This window comes from Chlamydotis macqueenii, chromosome 6 (genome assembly GCF_036417535.1).
Source record: "Chlamydotis macqueenii isolate bChlMac1 chromosome 6, bChlMac1.mat, whole genome shotgun sequence".
Lineage (NCBI taxonomy): Eukaryota > Metazoa > Chordata > Aves > Otidiformes > Otididae > Chlamydotis > Chlamydotis macqueenii.
Window position 1 is genome coordinate 17,045,182 of NC_141561.1, and position 13,247 is coordinate 17,058,428.

The 13,247-nt window shown below is 64.2% G+C and overlaps 2 protein-coding genes across 3 annotated transcripts; one reads left to right on the forward strand and one right to left on the reverse strand.

Moving 5' to 3' along the window:
• Positions 1 to 872: 872 nt before the first annotated feature.
• RUFY4 (RUN and FYVE domain containing 4) lies at positions 873 to 7,033 on the forward strand. Of its 2 annotated transcripts, XM_086751179.1 has the most exons (12): positions 873 to 988; positions 1,975 to 2,037; positions 2,427 to 2,533; positions 2,889 to 3,014; positions 3,230 to 3,336; positions 3,415 to 3,558; positions 4,271 to 4,472; positions 4,518 to 5,384; positions 5,461 to 5,567; positions 6,181 to 6,327; positions 6,541 to 6,672; positions 6,741 to 7,033. In XM_086751179.1, exons 2-12 carry the CDS (start codon positions 1,992 to 1,994, stop codon positions 6,841 to 6,843), a joined length of 2,088 nt encoding a protein of 695 aa, XP_086607305.1. In that variant the 5' UTR covers positions 873 to 988; positions 1,975 to 1,991; the 3' UTR covers positions 6,844 to 7,033. The 2 variants fall into 2 exon arrangements, with proteins under 2 accessions (XP_086607305.1, XP_086607304.1); XM_086751178.1 differs by having other exon boundaries at positions 895 to 988; positions 4,271 to 5,384.
• Positions 7,034 to 8,139: 1,106 nt separating this feature from the next.
• Positions 8,140 to 11,770, reverse strand: LOC104483941 (C-X-C chemokine receptor type 2-like). The gene is made up of 2 exons (XM_086751038.1): positions 11,398 to 11,770; positions 8,140 to 9,536 (listed from the first exon to the last, which is right to left on the reverse strand). The coding sequence occupies exon 2, from the start codon at positions 9,529 to 9,531 to the stop codon at positions 8,455 to 8,457; it is 1,077 nt and encodes a 358-aa protein (XP_086607164.1). The 5' UTR covers positions 9,532 to 9,536; positions 11,398 to 11,770; the 3' UTR covers positions 8,140 to 8,454.
• Between the last annotated feature and the right edge of the window lie 1,477 nt (positions 11,771 to 13,247).

The window sequence follows — 13,247 nt, forward strand, 5'->3', positions numbered from 1 at the left end:
GCACCACTTCCTACTTTCACTTTGGTGCCGAGCCGAGGCCTGGCCTGGGGGTGGTGGGTGCCCCCTAGGAGCCTCCCACCTGGGTGGCACAGGTAGGGGTAGCGAGTGCTGCAAGGCGGGGGGGGCACAGCAGGGGGCAGGACGTGAGGGCAGCTGGGTATCGCTGGGGGCATCCCCCAAGCTGGCAGTGGGAAGCAGGATAGCAGCAAGTCCCCATGGGGCAGGGGGTGAGCTGGCGTCACCCCTGCTCCCCCTCACAGCGGGGTGAGCCCATACCCCAGAAGGACCCCACAGGACAGGGCTGGCACGCCAAAGGAGGACAGGCACAGTGGCCGAGGGGCACTGCTGGGCTGGGGGCCCCCCAGGCACAGGTAGCGAGGGGGGGGGGCTTGCTCAGGGAGCCCCGGGAAGGGTTTGCACCCTGGCTGGTGGTGCTGTGGGCTTTGCTGTGGTGGGCTGTAGCTCCTGGGGCAGCGCGGGGGGTGTCTCTGTGCCCAGGGGCTGTTGCTCCTGGAAGTTGTTGTGGATGGGAGAGGGAGGCTCTGTGCCCTGCTGCCCCGGGGGTGCTGTTGGCTGCTGCTAGCCGGCTATGGGTCCCAGACCCCCTCCCCAAAAACTGCAGGGGGGACCCTCAAAGTATTCCCAAGCCCTGTTCCCATGGGAGGGCATCAGGGTCCCCCCCAGGCCTGGCACTGTCCTCCCCCCTGCACAGGGGCTGCACAAGGGGACCAGCCTTCCTGACCCCCTTCCCAAAACTAGCACCCCCAAATAGGGGAATCGGGTGCTGGGTGGACAAGCTGTGGTGTCTGATGTGATCCGGGGGGGATGGGAGGGGGTGGCTCCCGTGGCCCCCCCGACCCTTCCCACTTCCTCCTGGCCAAGGTACAAAAGGAGAAGCAGGCAGGCGCAGCGTGGGCACAGGGAGACACCAGCATCCCCCTGGCACCCAGCGAGTGCCGGGGGGCACCCCACGGTTCCCCAGCCACAGGTAAGGGGCTCCTCTTCCCGGGGGAAACTGAGGCATGGGCAGGGTGGGCGGGCAGGAAGGCGGCTCATCCAAGGTCACCCAAGGGCACTGGGACGGGAACCCAGGCGTTCAGAGTCCCGTGTCCTGCCCTGCCGACCAAGCCCGTGGTGCAGCAGGGAGCACGGTGCACTCACACACGCTTGGGCACGCTTGGGCACACACACTTCGATGAGCGCACACACACCCTGCTGTGCACACCCCCGTGCACACACGTGTGCTCCCCCAGCCCTGTGGCCCACCACCAGCCATGGTGACAAATCCCAGACATGCCACCTCCATAGGCACTGTCCCTTGTGCTGTCCCCAGAGTGCCACCTGCCACCCCCCAAAACATCCCCGCTGCATTGTTGCCCCCCCAGCTCCCTGCCCCATACCCACAACACCCCCAAACCCCATGCCAGCCCTGCAAGCAGCGTGCTGTGCCAGGGGGCTCTGCCTGGAGGGGGAGTTCAGTTTGGAAGGGGCTGCATGTCGGGTGTTCTGTCCCCCCCCCTTCCTCACTCCCCCGGGAGCTCTCTGCACTGTTCCTGGTGTGAGCGAGGGAAGCGAGAGTAGAAGCAAAGGCAGCGCTTCCCCCACGCCAAACCCACATCCTGAATCCTGAGGGACAGAGACGGGGACAGGGACACGCTGGTTGGGGGCTCAGCCTCAGCAGCCTCCCAAGGAATGGAGCAGAGGCTGGGCACAGCAGGAGGGCAGAGCCTGGGGGCAATTTGGGACAGGGCACACAGACAACCGAAGGGGGTACAGGATGGGGAACCTTCGCCCACCCCATACTCCTTACACCTTGTAGTGGGGGCACATGGGCAGGGAAAGAGGATGCCTGAGCCCACCCTCTCTTACCTTAACTCCCCTGGTGGGGCAGACCCTCTCCTTGGGGTAAGACAGTTTCGGGGTGTCAGGTGAGGTCCAGCCTGGCACCTCTCATTGCTGCCTCTGCCTTTACAGACCTCGAGGGGACAGCCATGGCGGGGGACGGGGACCTCAACCGCATCGTCAAGGACCTGCAGAGTAAGTGTGCCAGCCTGTCCCCTTGCCAGAGCGTCCCTCACATGGCACATCTCGCCCTGGCAGTGCCGGATCCCTCCTGGCACCCAGCCCGTGGGCAGCGGGGGGGTGTCACTGCCGGGGGTGCTCCGGAGCATCCCAAGTGCCAGCCCTGTCCCTCCTGCCTGCTCCCGCCCCCGCTGCCAGTCCCAGAGGACCAGCAGTGCCCGGCGGGTACTTGTCCCCCTCGCTCCCGCTGCTCCCTGATTTCATCCCAGGGGAGCTTCCTCTTTCACCCGCTGGCAGAAATCCCCGGGGCCGGGAGGCAGCAGGGAAGGGGGGGAGGGGTGGGACGAGGCAGGGTGCCCACTGCCTGGACAGGACCGTGCCAGCTCAGCCCTGCCGTCCCACAGAGACCGTGGCCGAGCTGAACCGCAGCTACCGGGAGCAGAACCTGCCGGTGACGGACGGGAGCCGGGAGCTGCACAGCCTCTGCGCGCAGCTGGAGTTCCTCCTCCAGGTACGGTCGCTCCTCCATCCCCGCTGCTCCCTGCCTCAGTTTCCCCTGGGGCGCGGCTGAGAGCAAAGAGGACCCCACATTGTCTGGGGGTGGGATGACCCTAGCTGGCGTTGTTGTGGCCCTGGGCATCCCCAGGCGTGCGAGTGCTCGGACCAGGCTCACCCACGTCCACGTGTGTAATTGCACACGCTGCAAAAGGGAAGCTGAGGCACGGAGCCAGCGAAGAGGGAACGGCCGGGGAACACCGGGACCCACCCTGCTGGGGCAGCTGGCTGGATCCCAGCCCCGCAGGGGACAGGCTAGGGAGAGAGGGGACACCCTCAAACGAGCAAGCCCAACCTTGTGTCTCTGCCAGTTCGACATGAAGGAGAAGAGGAGCTTCTTCGGGCAGCGCAAGGACTATTGGGACTTCTTGTGCCAGGGCCTGGCGCGGCGCAGGCAGGAGCATGAGGGAGTTCGCTTCGTCACCTCCCTGGAGAAGGTGGGCACAGGCTGGCGGGGTGCGTGCAGGCTCTTGTGCATGGGCGCACACTCACCTGGGCACTGAGAATTTGCTCACCGGCACTATAAAGGGTTTTCTCCCTTCTGGGGACCCCACTGCCACCCAACCCTGGCCCTGGGGACTCCCTTACTCCCTGCATGGGCTTGGGGGGAGGCGTTGGCATGGCAGGGCTGGCTAACCCCCTCTCCCCTCAGCTGAAGACCCCCGTGGGCAGGGGCCGAGCCTTCCTGCGGTACTGCCTGGTGCACCGGCAGCTGGCAGAGTCCCTGCAGCTCTGCCTCCTCGACCCCGAGAGCCTCCGGTGAGAGCAGGGGGCACGAGGAGGTGGTGCAGGGCCACGGAACACAGAGGGGTGCGTGAGCCCGTTTTGTGGTTGCAGTGAGTGGTACTACGCTCGCAGCCCCTTCCTGAGCCCCCAGCGCCGGGCAGAGATCCTGGGCAGCCTCTACGAGCTGGACGGCGTCACTTTCCACCTGGCCCTGCGCAGAGCTGACCTGGATACCGCCTGGCCCATGTTCTCCGAGTGAGCCTGGGGACACGGGGGGCAGTGGGGGCATCGGGTGTGCCAGAGGCATCAAGGACAGGAGGGGCACCTGGGGTTCAGCAACACGGAGCAGCACACGGGGGTCCCCCTGACACCCCAGACCCCGTGCTGTGACCCATCTGTGCCAGCCCTCCGTACACGGCACCAGGTGGGCACAGTCACCTGCACCAGCACGCATGCCGTGCCCACGCCTGCAAACATGCCACATGTGCGTGCGCACACGCATGCCACCCTCCTCTGCCAAGCATGTGTCCAGGCACAGGTCTGCTGCAGCACCGTGACATGGTGACATCTGACACATGGGGACACATGCGTGTGCAAGCACACTTTTGTCCGTGGGGGCACTTGCAGGGGGACACTGATGGGTGCAGCTCCTCCAGCATGCTCACACCTGTTCTGCTGCTTGCACGCTCGTGTGCACACACTGCCGCACACACGCACACACGCAGCCCCCCAACTCCCCCCTGCAACCACCACAGGGGTCTCTGCGTGCCACCTGTTCTGTGGGTGCTTGGGCTGGTGGCACCAGCATCCTTGGGCCCCTGTCACCAAATGCCACCCAGTGTCACCAACCCTGCTGCCCTCTCCATCCCCAAAGGCTGACTGTGCCCAAGGAGCCCTAAGGGAGGGTGGCAGTGCCTGGCTTATCCTGAGGGTGACTTGGTGACCCCAAGCCTTGTGTCCCCTCTAGGACACTGGTACGGTCCAGCCCAGTGGCCGGGAGCAGCCCAGCAAAGACAGACCCACAGACAGGCAATACTGGCACTGGGGCGGATGGATGGCCCGATGACATCACCTGTCCCATCACAGCACCCTGTGGGGTGCCTGCCCGCCCATGCCCACTGACTTTGGCTGCCCCACAGGCAGGAGGTGTGGAGGTGGAGGATGTGGAGGTGGAGGTGAAGGATTTGGAGGTGGATGTGGAGGAGGACGTGGAGGTGGAGAAGGGTGTGGAAGAGGAGGATGAAAAGGAGGTGGAGGAGGAGGATGATGAGGATAAGGACGAGGGGGAAGTGGAGGATGTGGAGGTGGACACGGAGTGGGACGTGGAGGTGGACGTGGAGGAGAATGTCAAAGAGGAAGATGAAGAGCAGTTGGAGGAAGATGAGAAGGAGGTGGTGGACGTGGATGTGGAAGAGCTGGAGGACGCACATGGTGCTGGCAAAGCATCCCAACCCGATGGTTACAGGGAGCCTGGCACATCCCCGCCACCCAGCACAGGGTGCATGCTGGGGTCCTCACCTCCCATGCCCAGGCAGCCAGGTGGGACGGAGATGGCCCTGCGGGTGCTGGTGTCCCAGCTGCGGGCCGAGCTGGGGCAGAGGGAGGCAGCATCGCATGCGCTGGCAGCTCGGCTGGCGCAGGAGAGGCGACGGCACCGGCGGCAGGAGGAGAGCAGCGCTCGGTGGGCCCAGCTGCAGGCACACGAGGCCGAGGTGCTGCGGGAGACCAACATCTTCCTGGGGCAGGCGCTGGTGGCGGCGGTGGCAGCAGGGGACCCGGGGGCACTGGCGCAGGTGCAGGAGGAGGCACGGAGCTGGCGGGAGGTGGCGGAGGAGCGGGGCATCCGGCTGGCCGAGGCACTGGCAGAGGCGGCGGCGCTGGCCTCGCGCCTGCAGGACTGCCAGGCGATGCTGGTGGCGGCGGGACGGACAGACACACCGGATGATGCGGGTGCTCCAGACGAAGTGGCCACTGTGGAGGAGGTGCTGCAGCAGGCGTTGGAGCTCGCCCAGGGCCCCCCGGAGCCCCCATCGGACCCCCAGGCAGAGGGGGAGCCTGGCACAGCCACCGGCATGGCCATGGTATGGGCAAGTCCAGGGGGACCCCACAGTGGGGTGGGGTTCGGGGAGCCAGGACTGACCCCCTGCTCTCCCACAGCGCTTGGCCGCCCTGGCCGCCTCGGCGCGGGAGGAGGCTCGGCAGAGCCAGCAGCAGCTCCAGGCCCAGCGGCAGGAGATGGCACAGCTGCGGGAGGAGCTGAGCAGGTTGGGCAGGGACCCCCACCTCCCACATCCCACAGATGCAGAGTTTCCCTTAGTGCCCCACTTGGACCCAGGGGAGCAGCACCTGGGGATGGGCAGGGGGAAGAGGGGAAGGATTTGGGGATGGAGGGCTGGAAGGCAGTGCCAATTTGGGGACTGATAGGCAGGTGGAGGAGTGGGTGGGCAAAGGGGTGAAAAATTAATGTGAGGTGAGTAGAAGGATGGAGTGGTAGGGTGGAGGGGGGAATTTGGGATGATAGAGGGATAGATGGGGGGATGGAGGGATGAATATGGGGTGAATAAGTTGATGGGCGGGCACACAGAGGGACGAAGGGATGAATTTGGGTACAAGTGGATGGGGGAATGAGGGGATGAATTTGTGGTGAGAAGATGGAAGGATGGGTGGGCAGAAGGACAGAGGGACGGGTGTAGGGAAGGATGGAGGAACAGTTGGGAAACGGAGGGGTGGCTGGCCCACCGGAGGGCAAGGTGGCTGTGAGGATGGGGAGCCAGCTTGAGGGTGGATGGGAAGTGGATAGAGGGAGGGGTGGACAGATGGATGGAGAGATGGCCAGCTGAGGCACAAGGAGACCATCTCCCCACTGCCCCGCACCAGGGCCCGGCAGGACGGGGAGCGCTGGGCATCGGCGCTGCAGCGGGCACAGCGGGAAGCCCTGGAGCGGGAGGCCACGCGCGGTGCCGAGCAGGCACGGCAGCAGGAGCTCTTCCGAGACATGAAGGGGCGGCTGCTGGAGCTGCTGCGGTGAGAGCCCCGAGGACCCCACCGGTGTGTGGCCACATGTGGCAGGAGGGTCCAAACCCCTTTGCCCAGAGGAGGGCACCAGAGCCCGGGCAAATCTCACTCACCACCTTGGAAGACTTAAGTGCCCACCTTGAATTTGGGGTGCCAGGGCACAATCCCGGACCCCCACCGCTTGGCACGCTCCTGCTGGGGCTGACCTGTCCCCTCCCACAGGGAGAAGGATGCCCTGTGGCAGAAGACGGAGGGTATCGATACCCCGATGCCCAGCCCGGCGCCCCGTGACACAGGGCTGTGCACCCGCTGCCGCAAGGATTTCCGCCTCCTCTCCCGGCGGTACAACTGCAGGTGGGCTATGGGGGGCACTGAGGGTGGCATGGGGATGGCACAGCTCTCACTGCCCACTCTCTCGGCAGACTGTGCCAGGGCAAGGTGTGCCACGCGTGCTCTGTGGACGTGGGCAAGCAGGGACGCTGCTGCCTGCACTGCTACCAACAAAGGCAGCCGCAGGCTACGTGAGCCGGGACCACAGCCCTCGTGCTGTGTCTGGGACACCCCCAGCCCTGGCTGCCTCCTCTCAGACTTACTGGAGAGCCTGGCATCCAAGGCCTGCAGGCAGGTCCTGCTGCCCAACATTTCGGGTTTGGGACGTGTTTTTTGCGTGGCTGGTCCACAGAGAGGAAAACAACACACTCCTGCTACCTCTGTGGCTCCCATGTCGTCTATCGATCGCTGGGTGCGAGGTGGGGGGATGCCTGTATGGGGGTGTCTGAGCCCTCCTGGGGGGAATTGTCCCCATAAGGGGTGTCCCAGCTGTGACCAGGCTAAGCCATCCTCTGCCCTGTCCCACAGTGGGAAGGCAACAGTGTGCAGGGGAGACGGCTCTTGGCCAACAGCCCCGGCTTCCTGCCAGGCTGCAGGAACCGCTTGGGCAAGAGGGTTCCCAGATGCAAAGGTGATGGGCTGTCCCTGCCCAGCCCCCCCCGCTGACCCTGCCCAGCCCCGGATCCCCGGGGCTCCCTGCCTGGCTGCCAGGGGACACCTGTACCCACCCACAAGCTGGCACACAGCTGGCACCCACTGATGTCCCCACAGCTAAAGACCCCCAGGAGCCAGGATCGGGGGGATGGAGGAGCAGTACAGGACCCCTGTGGAGAGATGCTTGGATGCACTGGGGAAGGCACCCCAATACCTGGCACACAGGGTGGCAGGAGGGACCCCAGCAGGGTCACAGCCCCCTCTTCAGCCCCTCTGCCCCACTCCGGTGCCAGTCCCCCGTTGCCCAAGCTGGGGCGGAAATGTCCCGGTTGTGAAAGGGACAGGTTCTCAGCCCTTTGCACAACAATGTCCTGGCACCGCAGTGCCAGGGTGGGGGCAGGGGGTGCCCCGGGTGCTGGCGCCCTTTGTGCAGAGGTCACAGGGCTGTCTCGGTGTCAGCGAGGGGCTGCCCAGGGATCCTGCAGTGATTTGCTCCGCTGGGGCTCAGATCGCGGTCAGGAAGGGGGTGGCTTTGTCCCCAGGTGAGACAGACACTACACAGAGACCTTCGTGCTGGAGAAGTACCAGGACCTGTCCGGGTGGCTGCGGGGAGCAAGACCTGGGTTTGGGTCCCATCTGGGGACGCACAGGATGCCAAACTGTCTGCAACAGTCTCTTGAGCAACAGCCCTTCCCTGGCCTGGAAGTGGGGTCACCCACACCCTGCTGGGCTCAGCTGGCACTGCCACTTTGGCACTGAGGTGGAGAGCCCAGGACCCACCGTCCTCAGAGATGTGCCCTGACCCTGTCCCACCATGGCAGAGGAGCCAGACCTGGGTGACCAACCCGTCAACTCCTTTATTGCCGGATGGCCATCAGCCATGAACACTGTCCCCACAGGATCACGGGGAGCTCTGAAGTCACAGGCTCTGCCCTAAAGAGCAGGGAGGGTGGGTAACGCTTGACATCGCTCCCCTGGCAAAGGGGTTCTACTCCCTCTCTGCCCAAGCCCATTTCCAGCAAGGGCCCAGCACTCAGTGGTGGCCCTGCCCATCCCCATGGCATCACTGCTCACATCCCAGGGACCTGAGCAAGGATGCTCCTGGGGTGTCAGGACCTGCTGGAAGCTGTAAGGATGGGATCCTGGGAGGGCTCAGAGAGTGGTGGAAGTGTTGCCAGAGGTGGAAGCGTAGGAGGCGCGGCCGTAGCGGGCCACAGCATCCTTGCTGATAAGCCCACGCTGTGCTAGGATCTTGAGGAAGCTGTTGCGAAACTTCTGCCCAATGAAAGCGTAGATGATGGGGTTGATGCAGCTGTGGGTGAAGCCCAGGACCTGCGTTGCAGAAAGAGCCATGTCGATGCGGTTCCTCCTTTCGCAGGTCTCGGTGATGGCCTGTGTCCTCATGAGGGTGTCGCTCACCAATGTGATGTTGTAGGGCAGCCAGCAGATGAGGAAGACCAGCACTACGGCGAAGATGACCTTCATGGCCCGCTGCTTCTGGGTGTTCTTGGTCTGCAGGAGGGTGTGGATGGTGACACCATAGCAGAAGAGCATCACCAGGAGGGGCAGGATGAAGCCAAAAGTCTGAGGCAGGATCCGCAGCACCACCCGCCACTTGGCTGTGTCCTCACCGCCGATGCGCTCGTAGCACACGGTGCCATTGCTGGGTGAGGGGAAAGCCTCGCGGAAGAGCAGCACGGGCAGGGAGAGCAGCACAGAGAAGACCCAGATGCCCAAGCAGACAAACTTTACCCAGTGCCTCTTCTCGGTGGCAGCCCGAGTGGCGTAGACAATGGCCAGGTAGCGATCCACACTGATGCAGGCCAGCAGCAGGATGCCACTGTAGAAATTGGCTTCTTGCAGCACGGAGATGGCTTTGCACATCACGGTACCGAAGACCCACTCGTGGGCTCGGTAGGCAGCCCAGAGCGGCAGGCTGAGGGCAAAGAGCAGGTCTGCCACAGCCAGGTTGAGGAGGTAGACATCAGTGACGGAGCGGTTGGTGTGGCTGGAGGTCACCACCAGCACCACCAGCCCGTTGCCCACCACACTGAGGATGAAGACAATACAGTAGATCACCACCACTAGGTATTTGTTGAGGACAGAGCTGTCAGGCCGGCACGGGGCAGAGGAGATAGCGGTGTCGGGCATGGCCGTGCTGTACTCATAGGTGTAGTTGTAGAGGAAGAAGAGGTTGGACAAATCATCACTAAAGGAGAAGGACTCCATTTTGCCTGTGGAACACAAAGCAGCATGAATGTCGGGTGGGAGGGTGGTGTGGGCCAGGGGTGACAGCATCTCTGGGTCCCCTGGCATCTCCATTGCCCTCCAGGTCCCCTCCCAGCCAGTCAGCAGCCCCCCTCCATCGCTCCACTGTATCCACACTGTGTCAGGTAATGGGCAGTGCTGCAGGTGGGCACTGTCCCTCATATGTCCCCTTGTACAACACCTCCAGAAACCCTATGTCTGCCCTACTTCATCCCAACCCTGTCCAATCCCTATGCCCCATGGAGGAAGAGGTTCCTCCCACAGACTGAACACCTCTTCTCAGGTTGGGGAGATCCCCCATCAATGCAGCATCTTGTCCCTCCAGGAGACACCTGGCCCCTCCAGCATCCCTGGGTCACTCTGGTTTATGGGGGTCCTTCAAAAGCCTCTGAGCTCTTTGGGCATCTCAGGGCTCCTTGGGCACCTCCAAAGTCCTTCAAGCACCTCTGGATCCCTCCAGCCTCTCCATCCCCTCAAGCATCGCTGCTGGAGCTGCCCTTCCTGCCACCCCAGCCACTGGCGAGGCTGCTGTCACAGTGCCCAAGGCAGGTGGCACGTGAGAAGATCTGAGGGTGGTTTCATGCCCTTCTTCCCCTCCCCAGTCCTGTCCCCATGTGAGCTGTTTCACCCTCTGGACGGAAAGACGTGTCACCCTTTGCAAATGGCTTTGGATGTATTTCACGTCTCTGGTTTTCCTGTTGTTGAGCTGAGGGCTGCCAGGCATCCCCATGTCCCCCATGCTCAGCCACGAAGGGGAAATCATAGGTGACAGCCACTCCTCCTGTCTCCTCACAGGTAGGACACCCTGCTCTGTCCCTGCCTCCCCAAAGACCATGGGGTTTCAGCCTTCTCCCAGTACAGATTTGGACCCTCATTTCACTCCCGTTTCACCCCTCTGCCCCATTTCTGAGCCCCAGAGCTCCTCCAGGGCTTGGCAATGCCAGGGCTGCTTGAGGGTGCTGAGACTCCTTGGTGCTGGAGGATCCTCGCCCCCAAGCTGGCCCCATTTGAACCCAAACCCTCCATGAGACCAACTTTCCCCTTCTGCCTGGTGGGGATTCCCCACTACAGCTAAGCCTGTTCCCCTGCCCGGAAAAAAAAAACCCTCCCTGTCTCTGCCAGCCCTGCGCCTGCAGTGATCCCAGGATGGTGATCCCAGGATGGTGATGCTGGGATGGTGATGCCCCGGCACCCCGGAGGACCATGTCCGGGGACACTGCCAGTGCTGACAGGGGAATGTCCCCCCGAGCAGGGCCACAGCTGGCACAGGGCAGAGCTGCTTCCTTCCCCTTGGTCTATTTTCATCCATTTCTCTCTGCCTCCCCACTCCAAAATCTCAGCAGGGAGGGTGCCTCAGTAACCAAAATCTCAGGGGTTCCCCTGGGGCAGGGTATTCCCCACCCACACGTACCCCGCAGCCAGCCCGACTGGGGGAACAAGCAGCATCCCATTTCTCCTCCTGACGCTGGAAGGGCTGAGGGACACCAAGGTGGCCCTGGAGGTCCCCTCCGAGAGGGAAGAGGGACACATAATGGGGAAGCGCCCTCCCGGCTCATCACTGGATGAGGAAATGGGAGCGGGCGCTTTCCACCCGCGGGGATCCACGGCCAGTGCTCTGGGGACTGCGGGGTGCTTGCACCCCAGATGAGCCCCAAGCACGGCACTGGGTGCCCCCACCTGCTGCCTCCCCCCGGCACCAGGCAGCCCCTTGGGCAGCCGGAGCAGCCCACCCTGGCCCCCACGTGTGAGGAGACTCAGATGGGTGCTGGGGGGCCGGCAAAGCCGGAGGAAAGCCCCCACATCCAGTGCAGCGCCCTGGGGACTCACCGCTCACTGCCCTTGCTGTTGCCCTCAAATCCGGGGTCTTCTCCACGTCCCAAGCCGGTTCTCACCAGCGAGGACCCAGGCTCGGGGATGAACCCAGGCGTCACCCCCAAAGGGCTCGGGTGCAGAGCGTGACAGCGCCAGGCCCGGGGGTCCCGCCAGGCCAGCCAGAGGGTCCCTCACCTGCGCCCGCCGCCGTGCTGCCTCCCGGCACCCCTTCCCTCCGCTGCCCGCTTTATGCGGCCCGGGGAGGAAGCGAGGTTGCAAAACCTTCTCCCAGCGTGAAGGGGAAGTGGCAGCCAGAAGGGACCTTTCCTCGACGCCCCCAGGACACTTTCCAGGGCTGGGAGGGAGCCCTCAGCCCCTCCAACCCCCTCCTGCCCCAGGGTGTACCAGCAGGTGACAGTGGGGTGCACCCCGAGGTGCATTGCCCCCCCTTCAGTGATGCACCCTGGGGCTCTCCAGCCGCACCTTGTCTCCCCGCCTTGTCCCCTGGCTCCCAGTGGATGTGGGGCTCCCCTTCGAGGCCCCCCTCGGGTGCTGCAGCCCCCCCGGGAGAGCAGAGACCCCGGGGCCGTGGGGGGGGGGGTTGGCAGGCAGGCTGGTGGGTGAAGGCAGGGCAGGGCTCCGTGCCTCAGTTTCCCCATTGATAGGGCAGGAGTTGGCACCCGGGCTTTGGGGGACACAGGAGCACTGTGGGCCTGGCTTGCCCCTCTTGAGGGGTGCTGCAGGGGACCCCGCTATGTCCCTCCCGCCCTGGCTGTGCCGAACTCAGCCGAGCCATGCCACAAGGCGGAGCCGTGTCCCCATGCCAGCCCCCCAAACTCAGGGGGAGCTCCCTGGCCCCCGGCACCCTGCTAACCCTGGGGCACCCCTACTCCTCTGAGCACCCGTATTGCCTTTCGGGGAAGCCCATACCCCTGGGCCCCCCCAGGCACTCTGTCCGTCTGGGGTACCCCCAAACCCTTGGGGCAGCCCTATCCTCACAGCTTTGGGGTGCCTGGTAGTTTTAGGGGTACCTCACACTTTTGGGGCACCACTCTTCCTGGGAGCACCCGTACATTTGTAGGGCACTATCATACCCCTGGGGCGTCACCGCAGACCCGAGGACACTCGTGTTCCCTGGGGAGACTTGCAAAGATTTGGGCACCCCACCAGCTTCAGGGCATCCTCACAGCCCCCCTAGGGCATCCCCACTCCCTGAGGACACCCCACACTTTTGGGGCCTCATGCCCCTGGGATCATCCAGTGCACAGGACACTCCTTTCCCCTGTGGGCACCCCCACATCCCTGGAGCACCCCATTTTTGTGGAAACCCCCATACTCTGGGGCACATCCACATCTGCCTGGGATACCCCCATATCCCTGGGAGCACCCCACACTTCTGGGGATCCCCATACCCCAGGAGCATCTCATATCCCTGAGGGCATGTCACACTTTTGGGGACCTGCCCCCCATATCCCAGGAGCACTTCATATCCCTGGAAGCACCCCACACTTCTGGGGATCCCTATACCCCAGGAGCACCCCATGCCTCTGAGGTCACCCTACACTTTTGGGCACCCCCCACACACACCAGGAGCACCTCATATCCCTGGGGGCACCCCACACTTTTGAGAGTACTCTGCATACCGCTGGGGTACCCCACACATTTGGAGGGGCCCCCCAAGCCCCAGGCGCACCCCATACCCCTGGAGCCCCCCATATTCCGGGGGGGCACCTCCATACCCAGGAGCACTCCCAGCCCCCCGGGGCACCCCTCCGGCCGTGCCCCCCCAACATTTGACCCCCCCCGCCCCACAATCGCCGCGAGCCGGTGGGCGGGGTACGCCGTGACGCCCCTGCGCCGGGCGG

Excerpts from the sequence above, each read along its gene's own strand:
- LOC104483941 (XM_086751038.1), bottom strand. The coding sequence starts at position 9,531 with ATGGAGTCCTTCTCCTTTAGTGATGATTTGTCCAACCTCTTCTTCCTC.
- RUFY4 (XM_086751178.1), top strand. The coding sequence starts at position 1,992 with ATGGCGGGGGACGGGGACCTCAACCGCATCGTCAAGGACCTGCAGA. Across the intron at positions 3,015-3,229 it reads TCGTCACCTCCCTGGAGAAG|CTGAAGACCCCCGTGGGCAG; the intron begins GTGGGCACAGGC and ends CTCTCCCCTCAG. Across the intron at positions 3,559-4,270 it reads GCCTGGCCCATGTTCTCCGA|GACACTGGTACGGTCCAGCC; the intron begins GTGAGCCTGGGG and ends TGTCCCCTCTAG.